Source organism: Dermacentor variabilis, chromosome 2, assembly GCF_050947875.1.
Source record: "Dermacentor variabilis isolate Ectoservices chromosome 2, ASM5094787v1, whole genome shotgun sequence".
NCBI lineage: Eukaryota > Metazoa > Arthropoda > Arachnida > Ixodida > Ixodidae > Dermacentor > Dermacentor variabilis.
The window spans coordinates 125830804-125844551 of NC_134569.1; the positions used below are offsets into that span (position 1 = coordinate 125830804).

General features: G+C 47.4%; 1 protein-coding gene across 1 annotated transcript in view; it reads right to left on the reverse strand.

Annotated features, from left to right (window-relative positions):
- LOC142572655 (4-pyridoxate dehydrogenase-like) overlaps nucleotides 1-13748 on the reverse strand; it is a 47420-nt gene that overhangs the window by 19662 nt on the left and 14010 nt on the right. The window contains exons 2-4 of the mRNA XM_075681925.1: nucleotides 9469-9671; nucleotides 7200-7386; nucleotides 470-601 (exon numbers count right to left, since the gene is read on the reverse strand). Coding sequence (XP_075538040.1) covers nucleotides 470-601; nucleotides 7200-7386; nucleotides 9469-9671 — 522 coding nt within the window. The remainder of the gene's footprint in view (nucleotides 1-469; nucleotides 602-7199; nucleotides 7387-9468; nucleotides 9672-13748) is intronic.

Genomic DNA, 13748 nt, shown 5'->3' on the forward strand with positions numbered 1-13748 from the left:
AAAGTACGTGCGCTCTTGCAATGCGAAATTTAACTAGCCTTACCTTGGATATTTAAGCACTGTTCTGTTCGAAGAGCTATGAATTGGGCTAGTTGGTGTGTATCCATTTTCCTTGCGCTAAGTACTGTAAGACACAACAGGAATGAAACGAACACAGGATAAGAAGCAGACACGAAGTGACACAGAGGAATGTAACCCTATGTCACTTCGTGTCCACTTTTTGTCCTGTGTTCGTTTCGTTCCTGTTGAGTCTTAGAGTACTTAGCGCGAGAAAAATGGATGTTCTATTCGATAGATAAAATTAGCGTCATTCCACGTTACATTTCTCATCAGCTTGATAAGGCCAAGGAGCCACGATTATATTTCAAGAGCAATTTTATCAATCTTGAACTCTCGCGCGATTCAGCATGTTGACTGCCTGCCTATTCGACCAGCCTTCTTGACGACATTAAGGACACTGCAAGACCACCTGATTGTTCGGGTCCGTTGTAGTCACCGATGGCATAACCAGCCTGGCGACACGCCTCTAGGAAGATGTCGCTCAGACGCGTGCTGGTGTTGGCGTAGTCCACCGGCATCTCGCCGCTGGCTCCGTGGTATTCTGCGCCGTTAGAAAAAGACGCAGACGGTGGAACTGAATCAAATCGAAAATAGCAGGCTCTTCCTTGAGCAAGGCCGATGGTGTAGATTTCGATATAGTGCCAATGAAATTTGAAGTGAAGATGTTACGTCATCAGCTGCCAAAAAATCACACTGCAAGGCCCCATGTAACTCGGCGGTTCTTATTTGCAGTGCGTAGGTCGTTTCATGAGCAAGAGAAAAGAAAGAAGAACAGGGTGGTTAATCGAAACAGAAAATCTGACTTGTTACCCTACTTTAACGAGAGAAGGCTAGACAAAACTAGAGAAAAAGAGAAAAAAGGCACTGTTGGCGCAAAGTATCATACACACACGCACACCCATGGACAAATAATGCCACATCACAAGCGCGCTCCAGTTACCATCAGTCAGTATTGAAGCAGTCTAGCCACGCCGATTGCCCTCAAAAAGTATAACAGCGATTTGGTCGCCCGTGGAGGCGTCTGGTACGCTCGACCTTCCGAGATATTTTAGTTCTCGGATCGGTCCGTCATTGTCGGCAACGCATGCCGTAGCACAGAATTTACTTGTAATCCGAATCGCGGTGTTTCAAAGAACTGCGTCTGTGCGATAGCACTGCCACTCGATCAACACAGAAGCCACGGTGTGTATTCTACTGCGCAATGAAGCAATGTCCTAGGGAACCAAGGTTAAGTATAACGTTGTTGTGTAATGCTCGAAACGCTCACAATAGTATATCATTCTCATGATCAAGGTGAAGGCATGGAAATTATGCAGATGAGAATATCGGTTTCCTACCCTGCGATCGAAAGGGGGGGGGGACGAAAATGGGAACGTAAAAGGTAAAGGAAGAGAGAAAGCGGCACCATTAAAGCGAGTTTGCGTAGCTGTCCGGTGAACGCGCATCATTTTCTTAGCAGGGATTCGGCGAAGCCGCGTTTGGATTGCCGGCATTTGATGCGCACCTCATCAACAAATGTAGTGGGCATCAAAGTAGGGGCAATACGCTGCGACATTTTGGAGTTCCGTGTATATGACATTGCAGGACATTGCTCGGAACAGTAACGCTTTCAACCTAATTGTGTCTGCGTTCTGCCCTTGACGTAGACGGCGCGCAGCGCTGGAGGGTTGGGAAATACGGTGGCCGTATAGAGGTATTCCTCACAACATCTGTAGTCTGCACGAAGGATTTTGGTAAGAGAAATGAAAGTAAGATCTTGGATGAAATTGTCGATGAGTTGAAGGCGATATGCGCAAAACTTCAAGGGCATGGGATAATGGGCATAGATCTCTGCGATCATTTAAAAAAAGAAAGGTGACGCCGTTTTGAGAAATGAAGCGCTGTAATTTGCAGCGCCGATTTTTAGCGCAGCATTCTTGTCGTTCTCTTTGTTGTCAGTCAATTAAGTATCATCGTCGCCATCGGCGTTGCCATCGCGTCGTCCTTGTCATTCAGTTCGCTGCTTTGTGCATTCCATGACTTCATGTGAAATGTAGCCATGTTTACGTCGTTTCCTTACTTCAGAAGCAAAATATATTTACGGTATACGTTGGTCCCCGTCATCTTGCATAAAGCTACTTGTGTGTAACGTCGAAGCCGACAAAAATAAGAAAACGTGAGAAAATGTGCCAAGCTCCGCCCCTAAATCTCAGAAATAACAACCGCCGTTCGCCGAGTGTATGCCAGATGGCTCCACAATGCCGTGCCGCAGCATGACGCAAGATGCAAAAGATGGTAATAAAACAGTTTGTGGAGATGTGCAAAGACAAGCAAGAAATCAGGAGAGAAAATTTTTACAATAGTGCAAAAGGTAATGCCTTGTCCTTTTACGCCCGAGCTGGCTGTCTGAGGAAAAAAGCTACACGTGCAAATATGTAGTGTTACCGAAGTTTTTAATAGATTTAACCATGAGCTATCCCGCTTATTTGGGAGCGTTTTACAGCCAAGCTGTTAGCGTCTAGTTGGTCAAGATTTTTGGTGTCCATCATCAACAACAACAACAACAAAAAAGAATGAACCGAAAAAAAGTGCACATCTCCTTTCAGTATTGTATTACCAGTATTAGTACCAGCTCAGTATTGATTTCAATAAAGAAAGGCACTAAACAAGCGCTGAAACCGCATGATGGATGATAAGGCGCCTGTGAACAATGCGAGGCACGTTCCCTGTTGTGCCCGTACCACCAGCCCGGAATCAGAATCTACAAGATGCAGAATTTATCCTGCGAACGCCCTTTGGACAAACCCGGGGCTGTGCGAAAAGCACAGCGCCCTAAACTCTCCCTTGACAAGTCAAGATGCTGAGCCGTCAGGCAGCGGAGTCCTGAGGAGAAGCATCGGCAAGCGACATGTCCAAACGTGCAACAAAGTGCTAGACAGCCCGGCGCCGTATTTCCTTTTCCCTGGAGGTCACCGCGCACGCCAACTTTGAAGCGGGTGGCCAGCGCGGTCACTGGTTGGACCTCTCGGACGACCGTCGAGTGCTGGCTTTGTATTGGGCCGTTTGAGTAACAATCGTTTCTCGGGGCCTTATAAGCCCCGACGCCACCGCCTGGAGAACAGGATCCACCGACCCACCGGGAGCCGGGTGCCGCTCTCGAGTGGAGTGAGATGTGTCACGCGTTGGAGTCTCAACGGACGTCGCCGAGCGGGAACAGTCGCGTTTGCTGTTAGCTCTCGGCCCCCGTGCCGATCCGATCTTGTCCTGTATAATGACCTGTATATAGTGTATAAAGTCCCTTTCGTTATTCTCACCGACGCCTGACTCGGAGTCTTCGCTACCAACGCTCTGTCACGAAATGGGTGACGAGCGCTACGGGACCACCTCAAAGTCGTAATATCCCTCCCCCCGCGTGTGTTTCCCGGTAAAGGTTACGGTTTCCTAAGCTGCTCCGGTGGGAAAAGAGCAACAGCAGAATACGAATCAGTGAGTGACGTCACCAAACTTCATATATGAAAGGTAGATCTGCCTAGCAACTCATTCAGTTCATTTCAAAACCGCTGTGAGTAGACCACGCAAAGTTAAGACGCCTGAAGAGCAGCGTGAATACGATGACCGTTGCAGAGTGTAAAATCGCAATGCTCAACAACGGTGTCGTACTAAGAGCGCAGGCGGAACAATAAAACGTTTCATATCCCCATCGACGGCATTTGAATGGTTTTCTAACAGTTTCGCTGGCCATCACTTTTTGAGCATTTTTTTAACGAGCCGTGCTGCCTAATTATACACTAGTTTTTGGGAATGTAAGCGCTTGTTAAATCTAACGTATCTCGTCACCATGCTTAAACTGCTTCGTAATACCGTTGGATAAGAGAGAGAGAGAAATTTATTTACAGAAAGGCAGAGAGGTCGGCCTGAGCTATAACTTGCTCTGGCCTGCTACTCTACTCTGGGGAAAAGGGACGGGGAGGGAAAGGGCTGATGAATGATGATGGTATAAGGAAGAGATGCGTATATACAAATTCACAGAGTTGTGGTATCTCTAAAGGCGTGCGTCCAGCCCAGTGGCTTGGAGAAAAGCTACAGCGGCTCTTGTGACCAGGGCTGCGCTGGTTGCATTAGGCCAAGGACCTAAAAGAAACTCGTCCGAAAGCGGTCTCTCATGGATGTTTGCTATGGAAGAGACAAGTTGCTGTCGTTCTTGCGCGTACGCGGGACACACGCAAAATATATGTTCAAGTGTTTCTGGCACCTCACAGCATTCACAGTTTGGGCTAGTATCACTGGCACCTATCATATTTCTATAACGGTTGGTGAATGCGACACCAAGGCGAATCCGGTGCACCATGCTCGTGTGGTTTCTATTGAACTTTTGAGGCATACGAAATCGCATTTCTTGGTCCCATTTGTGTAATCGCTTGTGTCGTCGATCAGGTTGGGCCCAGTGTTCCAACGTAGAGTTGTGGTTTACGCGACGAAGTAGGGCGTTTGTGTCTGTTCGTGAGAACGGAATGCGTACTTCACAAGAATTATCTAAAGCAGTTTTTGCTTCAGCGTCTGCCTGTTCGTTCCCTATCACGCCACAGTGTGACGGTATCCACTGAAAGGTGACATTGTGGCCATTTCTAGTTGCGTGCTCGAGATACTCTGTAATTTCTATAGCCATAGAATGATACGGGCCCCGTCTGAGGACACAGTAAATCGTTTGCAGAGCTGGCTTGCAATCGCAGAATATCGTCCATGCGTGAGGACGCTCCTCGGAGAGAAATCGAAGTGCCTCCCGGATAGCAACAAGTTCTGCGGCAGTTGATGTTGAGCTATGGTCTAGTTTAAACCGGCGAGCGATGATCATATGTGGAATGACGAAGGCTGCAGTGGAGGCATATGGTGTGACAGAGCCATCGGTATACACATGTACAGTATCTCCGTACTCTGTAGAAATGTGCAACAAGGTGAGTTGCCTGAGGCCAATAGATGCAACGAAAGACTTTTTAGTAATTCCAGGGATCTGCAATGTAACGACAGGTTTAGGCAGAACCCACGGGGGTGTTCTCGGAATACAGGCGGGAGAGAATCTCGACGGCAAAACACTCTGATGCCGCGATATAGTCATTGAAAAGCTGGAACCTGGGTGTGTGGTAGGGAGCGATGACAGAGGATGGTGCCTGTGTCGGGTCAACACGCGGAGGTACATTCGAAGAGGCTCGCAGAGCAAGTACACCCGAATAGGACAAGCACGAGCTTCCGCTATTGTTCCATTGGTTGACGTGCATCGTGGCAGGCCCAAACATGTGCGCAATGCCTGAGCTTGAATGCTCTCGAGCGCGCGCACACAACTAAGTCCCATGCTTGAGAGCGCCGGCATGCTGTACCGTATATACCCTACGAATAGTGCTCGGTACAATTGGAGTAATGACGACTCCGAGGGGCCCCATCTTGTTGCTGCCACGACGCGAAGGACGTGAACAAAAGTCTTCAGCTTTGACTTCAGTGCGGCGACGTGTCTTGACCAAGATAATCCCCGGTCTATGACTAAGCCTAGGAATCTGTGGTGTGTAACCGTAGGTATCGCTACGCCGTCAACAATGATCGGATACCTGGTCATTCGTTTTCGCGTGAACGTAATCACAGAACATTTTTCAGTTGAGAGTCGGAGGCCTTGACGCCGAAGATACTTAGCTGTGATTGTCACTGCACGTTGAAGCCTAGCACGCATTTGGGGACGGGTGGCTCCAGATGCCCATATGCATATGTCGTCGGCATATGTGCTAATCTTTACCGTGCTAGGAAGTTCGGATGCAAGGCCAATCAATGCAACATTGAAAAGAGTTGGACTGAGAACTCCCCCTTGTGGAACACCTCGATGTATATGGTACTGTCCGGTGTCGCCATCACTTGTCGACATATACACCGTGCGGCCACTGAGGTAGCTAACAATCCATGTATATAGTCGGCCACCGATGGCTAAATCTTCCAGTGCATCAAGGATTGCATAATGTAGTACATTGTCGTATGCACCCTTAATATCCAGAAAGACAGCTCCAACTAACCGACGTCGACTTCTTTCCTGTTCAACAGTGGAGACCAAGTCGATAACTCCGTCAATCGAAGAACGGCCTCTTCTAAATCCGTGCATAGAATCAGGAAAGCAATTATTTCTCTCTAGAAACCATTCCAGTCTTGACAAAACCATTCTTTCCATTACTTTGCCGACGCAACTGGCTAAGGCGATCGGTCTGTAGGAGGAAAGCTCGTTGGGGCACTTTCCCGGTTTAAGCAGCGCTACAACGCGACTGCATTTCCAACCATCTGGAACATTTCCTTTCTCCCACGTCGTATTATAAAAAGATAGGAGAAGACGCCGTGATTCGGTGCCAAGATGGCAGAGTGCAGCGTACGTGATTCCGTCTGGTCCTGGTGCCGAGGAGCGTCGAGAAACTGAAAGCGCAGCGTCAAGCTCTTGCATCGTAAACGGTACTTCGAGCCGCTCATCAGGTGACGGGGGTGCGATGGTGACAAGGGATGAAGTCACTGCATTAGATGCGTCCACAATCAGTTTACAGTAGTCCTCTGCTACCTCCAATTCGGTCCGGCGTTGATGTAGAGCCACCGCATGGAATGGGTGTCTTTGTTGTGGAGTTGCCTGGAGACTTCGTATGACCCGCCATATCTTAGATAGAGGCTGTCTTGGATCTAGGGATCCACAGAAAGCCCTCCAACGCTGTCTGTCAAGCTTCTCCAGATGTCGAAGAACATGTCGTTGAGCTCGGCGACTGCTCGAAAGATCGGACGGTGACTTTGTTCTTCTGTATCGCCGTTCTGCGCGGCGACGGATCGCACGAAGGGCCTCATATTGTATGTCGACCGATGACCTGTGCCTCGGTATGCTGACTTCTCTAGTTTTGTCCCGCAGGGCAGAGGCAATGATGTCCTCTATTTCGGATGGAGATGTGTTAGTAACCGTACCGTATGCTCATAATCGTCTACACTGGTTCACGTGCATTGCTTTCTTCGGCTGTCTATCTGGCTTGTTGATACTCCTTTAGAAATCAAACCATTCAGCGACGTGCTGTCCTCCAACATCATTAAAACAGATCCTTGTTTGTACTAACATTGTTGTAAATCAGCTGCGTGAATTACTCTTTGTTCTGAGTACTCACCATCAAGTTGTCCCACGCGATAGTCTTCTATGTCTCTGAAATGTGGCAGCACGTCCTCGTATGACCAGCCCTTTGCTCCATACTCTCGTTCCCAACGGTCGTAGTCGTGCCGGTTCCCTCTCACGTACAGCATCGCGTTTATCACGCTGCTTCCACCGAGCACCTTGCCCCGCGGCAAGGGACATCGCTGCGTGAGCAATATGAACAAGTGTAATACCGATGTCACATGGTCACTTGATCGCCATCGGATCCAATCACGATAGAATCTCCTGATCGCCTACGACAATGGTTGCTGCTACACGGTCCAACAACGATCCGGATCGAGTTTGCACCTTGATCTTGGTGTGCTTTAGTGCAGTGGAGTGGTTTTAAAGCACTTATCAAATATGCTGTAACAACTGTAACTTACAACTCTTTTTTTACACAAAATATTTTGTTTTTCATTACCGGTAAGACTATCATCATCTGCTGATCGTCTGCGACTCTCAGAACTACATAGTCGTCAGCCTAAGATCGCGATCAAAAGCCTCAATCGTGATGCACGGATCGGAATTGTCTAGATCTGGATCAAGCAAGATCGCGATCAACAGTGACCGAGTAGCCTGACCGCGACAAAACTTGACCGTGGGGCACCGGTATAAATGTATGCCCAAGAACGTTCACTCGCAAGAGCGTTCCGTGCTAAGAGGCATATTGCTGAACATCAGTAACCCTTGTTCACTAACCCTATCATTCTTGAGTGGTCTTGATCATTGGCTGGCCGCCTTTTCTAATAATATTCACAGCATCAGGGTTGGCTAGAATTTGCTCTTAGAAACAATTCTAGTGTAAGCACTTTTTGTGAATACGAGCCAAAAAAAATCACGATATAGCTTCAGTGCACGTGGAAAGTATCACTTTTATAGGTGACCAAAAACGAGCTCTCATGAGTGTTAGCAGCAATGTCGGCTTTAGGGAATTGTGTAGCCAGTGTATAGGGTATACTGCCATGTACATCCGTAGCGAAGGTCAGGGTTTCTTTGTAGAGATGAACGCGAGTTGATTGGTTACTATATTGGGTATAATGGCGGCAAACACGTCGGCGGCCTTTCCACTGCAATGAATTGTTGAATGACTGACCTTGAGGTGCGACGTAAATAATTCTTCAATAGAAAAGCCGCTGTCTTCTACAATTTGAAGTAGAATTCCCATGCAAAATAAGGTGTACTTATTGTGCGACTTGAGAGTGAAAGAAACTCGCACAAATACACAAGAACATTTGTTCTGATGCATTGGCATGGATTTCTTTTGTTCGCCCATTCATAACAGCGTCACCAGGGATATGCGCCTTATCTGTTGCAGCAAAGCACTTTTGGTCAAACACGTTCAAACTACCGTACGTACCAGCCCTTTACTACAGTGGAAACTTTTCCGATGCTTCCATCTGCTTCCCCTTGTTTGTTTCTTTCGAGTTACATCACCGTTTCAACTTAAAGTGCTGAACTGTGTAGCAGGTCATAAATGTTACTGCTTTTGGAAGTGACGTGTTCTACATTATATATTTTTTACGACTTTATTACTGAATTGTATTATACTTCGAATTGCATTTATCTCGTAAACAGCGGATCCCTTCTGTTAGCCAGGCACAGCCTTTCAAGCCTTTGAGGCTTGCCTGCAATTCGTACTGTTATACTGACTGAAAAATAAAGGTTTGCGTGCGTGGTGCCTACTATCAGGTTAATTGTGAGCTACAATGAGCGACCGCTTGAGCACGCACTTTTTCATTGTAGCTCGTACTGAACGCGATAGTAGGTACGTATCTTTCCTCTCCTCCTTGTGTAAACTCACACTTGCCACTCCTTTGGTAATTTGGCTACTATGATCGTGAGTGTTATAAACATCACAAGCGCTAAATCAAGCACAGCTAGCTGTATATAGCCGGAACTGGTACATGACTGAGCAACAAAGAAAGTAATTTATAGCATGACTGTCTCAGCGGCACGAGTTCTTCTGGTGATCATCAAACTCCGCCAGAGCTGCCAAGGAATTACGGCGTACATATCCACCGGTGGCCTCTCCATGAGCCATATGTTCAATGTCTCGATGACACATAAAAAGTTCCAGTTCAATTACTGTCATGCCCACTTACACATGACTACGATGGGGCTACCCTTAGGTTAAACTCTACAATGACCGCTTCGGGTATGATCCACAGTGATGCTGAAGAAATGATGAAGGCTGAATTTTCCTGCAGTTTCTTCCTGCATTTTCCTTTGAAACGTTTACACACCTGATCCCGATAGGAAAGACACGCATTCTTCAACGGGACGGTCCAGTAGGCCCAATCATCATGACCACCCATGATCATGCCGGCAATGACCGGTATCTGTCTGGAAGCTGTCTCCAGTCCTCCGGCTTCCAGAAGCAGTACCGAGACGTCAGGGTTCGCCGACAGCCTGTTGGCGATCACGCAGCCCGCTGAACCACCGCCCACTGCACGGAAAATATCGTCTACATTCTCTAGTGCAACATAATGACCTATATTCAAAGTGCTGCGAAAACACGAATAAATATAATCTTGTCCAACTTGACGCTACTGGTATGCACCCCGCATTACATAGAAAAGCTGAGCTGTTTATTGTCTCAGACCAAGCAAGACAGTATCAGAACATAACCAGCCCAGCACGACACGTTGGTTGCATCTCTGACGCATGTATGCACAGCCATCGTAAGGCTATCCTTCCGTGCCCAGATGGCGCGTATTGACCGCTGTACAAATGTCACTTCGACATGTCCCATGAAAAAGGCAGAGCTTGCGCAAAAGTTTGGAGCGTTTTGTAATGACGGACACATTTCGCAATGAAGACCCCCCCGATCCCGGGCTATAAAATGCGGCTCAGCTACAGATGTTCCAATTCATGTTCAATATTAAGATATCTATCTGGCTAGTCAGTCATCTTTTTGTCAATAAATACAACGTGAAATGCACATCACACCCGCCGTGGTTACTCAGTGGCTATGGTGTTAGGCTGCTGAGCACGAGGTCGCGGGATCGAATCCCGCCCACGGCGGCCGCATTTCAATGGGGGCGAAATGCGAAAACACCCGTGTTCTTCGATTTAGGGACAAGTTAAAGAACCCCAGGTGGTCGAAATTTCCGGAGTCCTTCACTACTGCGTGCCTCATAATCAGAAAGTTGTTTTGGCACGTAAAACCACATAATATATGCACATCACGCACACATGTGGACAAGACAAGCGCACGTTCTGTGCGCTCGTCCTGTCAGCCATCTTTATATCTTGTTAGCATCTGCTTTACACTTGCTTTTCTAATCTGTGCGTCCGCTAAATATAGTTCGTCGAATGTAATGTCTGAGGTGCTCTTCATACGCAGTAAAGATACTATTAGTACATAAAGTTGTGTAAAAGTTACAAGCAGGAATAAGCTGCCTCGCAAAGGCTCGCCAACGTTTCGATAGGAGGATCTAGATTCTCCTATCGAAACGTTAGCCAGCCTTTCCGAGGCGCCTTATCCTTGTTTGTAACTTTACACCACAGTGTGCTACTCCGTCTGTCGACCCCCTTCTTAAGCTTGTATTAGTACATAAAAGTACTTATAAAGGCTATGCCGGCAGTTAACTACTCTTTTTAAGTAAAACGTCAGTTTAATTGTGAATAAATGATAATTTCGCAATTGGTCTCGCATTCTTAATAAAGGGAATGAAAGTTTTTAAAAAATGGGCTGTTTGCCACTGTTGGGAGCCGAACCTGCAACCTTCGCATGACGCGTAGGTTGCTAGACAGGTAAGACTATCGCAGTGGCTGTCCCTCCATCCACTATCACAGCTGTTTGTTTACACGTATAAAACTTAATCATGGGAGTGTTATATCCAGCGTCACTCGCTACCATGGCGGCGCATGTGAAATATCCTCATCAACCGCAGTCGTCACGTAGTACGTGAACTTGGAAGTAAGAAATTCGCCAATAAGACCCCAATTTGGTGCATCAAGGCTGCCGAAGTCCAGAGCTCGTTATGCAACGAGAGTGAAGAATCGGGGAGAACCCAAGGGCCTTGGTTTTTAATTCTAGTTTGTCTTCCGCTTTTCTTTTGAATCTTGACAAGCCTTCATATTTCACTTCATTTACCGCAGCCTTAAAGAGCCCCAAGGCATTACATAAGGCGGCAGTTGTAAGTAACCAGGGTAGTACGACGTATACAAAAAAGAAACACCCATAAAACAAGAGAAATGCATCAGTAGCATTTAGATATTGTGTAAGTGCTTAACATCGCAGCTTACACAATTCGTAAGTATTGAACAACCTAGCGAAACCGTTCACACTAATTAGCTAAACAATGATGACAGAAAAATTGCAGCTTGGGCAAGACGTCTGCTAACAAAACACCTTTAGTCCCAACCCTGAAACTCTAGGGCCTTCTTTATTTAAAAGAAAAAAAGCTTGGCCAACGTTAGCTAGGGCGCCCTGTATGCACACTACATGCAACTGTAAGTCTGATTGCTCGGGAGAAGGTGCATCAGTTAGTTTATAAACATGGTGAAGCCATCTTAGCGCGAATAAAACAGGCAAAGAGCACAAGACCGAACACTGCGGGCGCTAATTTATAAAGAGCGCCCCGATGCGAATTCCACCAAGAAATGGTCCAATCAAGGTCTGATTGACGGTAGCATCAAGGGGTGACACTAACAAAACTAATTGAAAACGGGAGGGGGAGAAATTTTGGATGTTGGTAGTCGGTTCTCCTTTCCTTGTACTCTATGAGACATGATCCACTGCCTCCTCAATTTCGTCAGTGCACGAATTTCTTGCGCCACACATTATATAACAGAACTAACTCATGGGTCACATGAAATGATGACGTGACTTGTAGGGTGCCCGTGTCCCCAGGCCACTCACCACCCTCCCGCCCCCCTCTGGATTCGCCAGTGAGCCAAATGGAACATTAACAAAAGCATGGTTCTCGTGAAAGCACCTGTAGAAAGTGTCGCACGTATTGGCTCCCCCAAGCTCCGCAGTGGCTTTTTTACTAGAGCCTTTCCATTTCCTACGGGGTTCTGGCAACGAACCGCGCTCGGAAATGAGCTTTGTGGCCCTCGGTCTTCATGCGTCATAAGGCACAAAACCAATCAGAGCCCTTTCGAGGTAATTTGGGCCAACGTGCTTGTATTTAGGCCATGTACACGAGTGCAGAGTACTGTCTCTGCATTATTGTACCCAATGTTTTCTTTCTATTTTATGTGCTTCCTTCCTGTATTTATTATTGCGATAGCAAGTAAATGGACACCCCAGACACAATTCTACCGTCGTCGCCATGGTCCGTAAAACGTCCAAGGGCGATAACATCATCGTCGCCGCGCGCCGTATGCTCAATGTGCGAGTGCAAGCGTCCGAGGGTGAGACGACGATGGCGGCTCGATCTCGGGCGCACAAGGCAGAAAACCGGGCAGGAAGCAAGCCGTTTTCCGTCTTGCGCAAGGCACCGGTAAAAAAAATTAAATTATGGGGTTTTACGTGCCAAAACCACTTTCTGATTTTGAGGCACGCCGTAGTGGAGGACTCCGGAGATTTCGACCACCTGGGGTTGTTTAACGTGCACCTAAATCTAAGTACACGGGTGTTTTCGCATTTCGCCCCCCATCGAAATGCGGCCGCCGTGGCCGGGATTCGATCCCGCGACCTCGTGCTCAGCAGCCCAACACCATAGCCACTGAGCAATCACGGCAGGTAAGGCACCGGTAGGAGGAGAGGGATGGGAGAGAGAGGGGTGAGTCTACTCCAGCGGCTGCTGCGTATGGTTTGGGCACGCGGATCCAGCCTTGAAAGTGATCTGCGATTGGGCAGAGTGCGCTGTGTCTTCGCCGCCTAGTTCGCGTTGAAGCCAGATGCAACATGAAGGTCAATTCGCTCGCTGCTGCTGCTACGCCTCCCCACTTCAGCGCTTCGGCAGTGAGTTTCCGCGGCCGCCGAGTGAGATGTGTTCATGTTTGCTTGTGCGCGCGTGACACCTCGCTTGTTAGTTTAGTTAGTAAAAGAATGTTTACAAGTTAATACGGCCGATAAAACTATCCTTACTTCGTATAGCGGTCTACTAATTTGCTATCGCGATCGATGCTATGCCTTTCAGGCGAAACTGCGACATTTTTTATGGTAAAGGTGGTAAAGGACAGCAGACTTCAGCGATTCCTTCAGCTCAGAACCCATTTACTGCGGCAGCAGCATTCTAGCATCCACAGTGAAGACCACCACCACCACCATCTTATTTTGTTTCTTTGCCCTCGGTCACTGGCTGATAGCCGCTATGCGGGATTGGCCAAGATGCTGATGGAATTGGGAGGCTTTTACTATAAACTCTTCAACGGCTGTGCAAGCATCCTTGTGATATTTCCCTAGAGATGAGACTTCGAGAGAAAGAATTTCAGGAATTCCTAAATTTATTTCAATTTTTCTAAATGTTTCTAAAAAGATTTCCCTGACATGTGTAAATAGTCTAAAAAACAAGAGAAAATGGTCCATTGTCTCGCCTTCTACACAACAGGGAAACAGCAGGAAGGG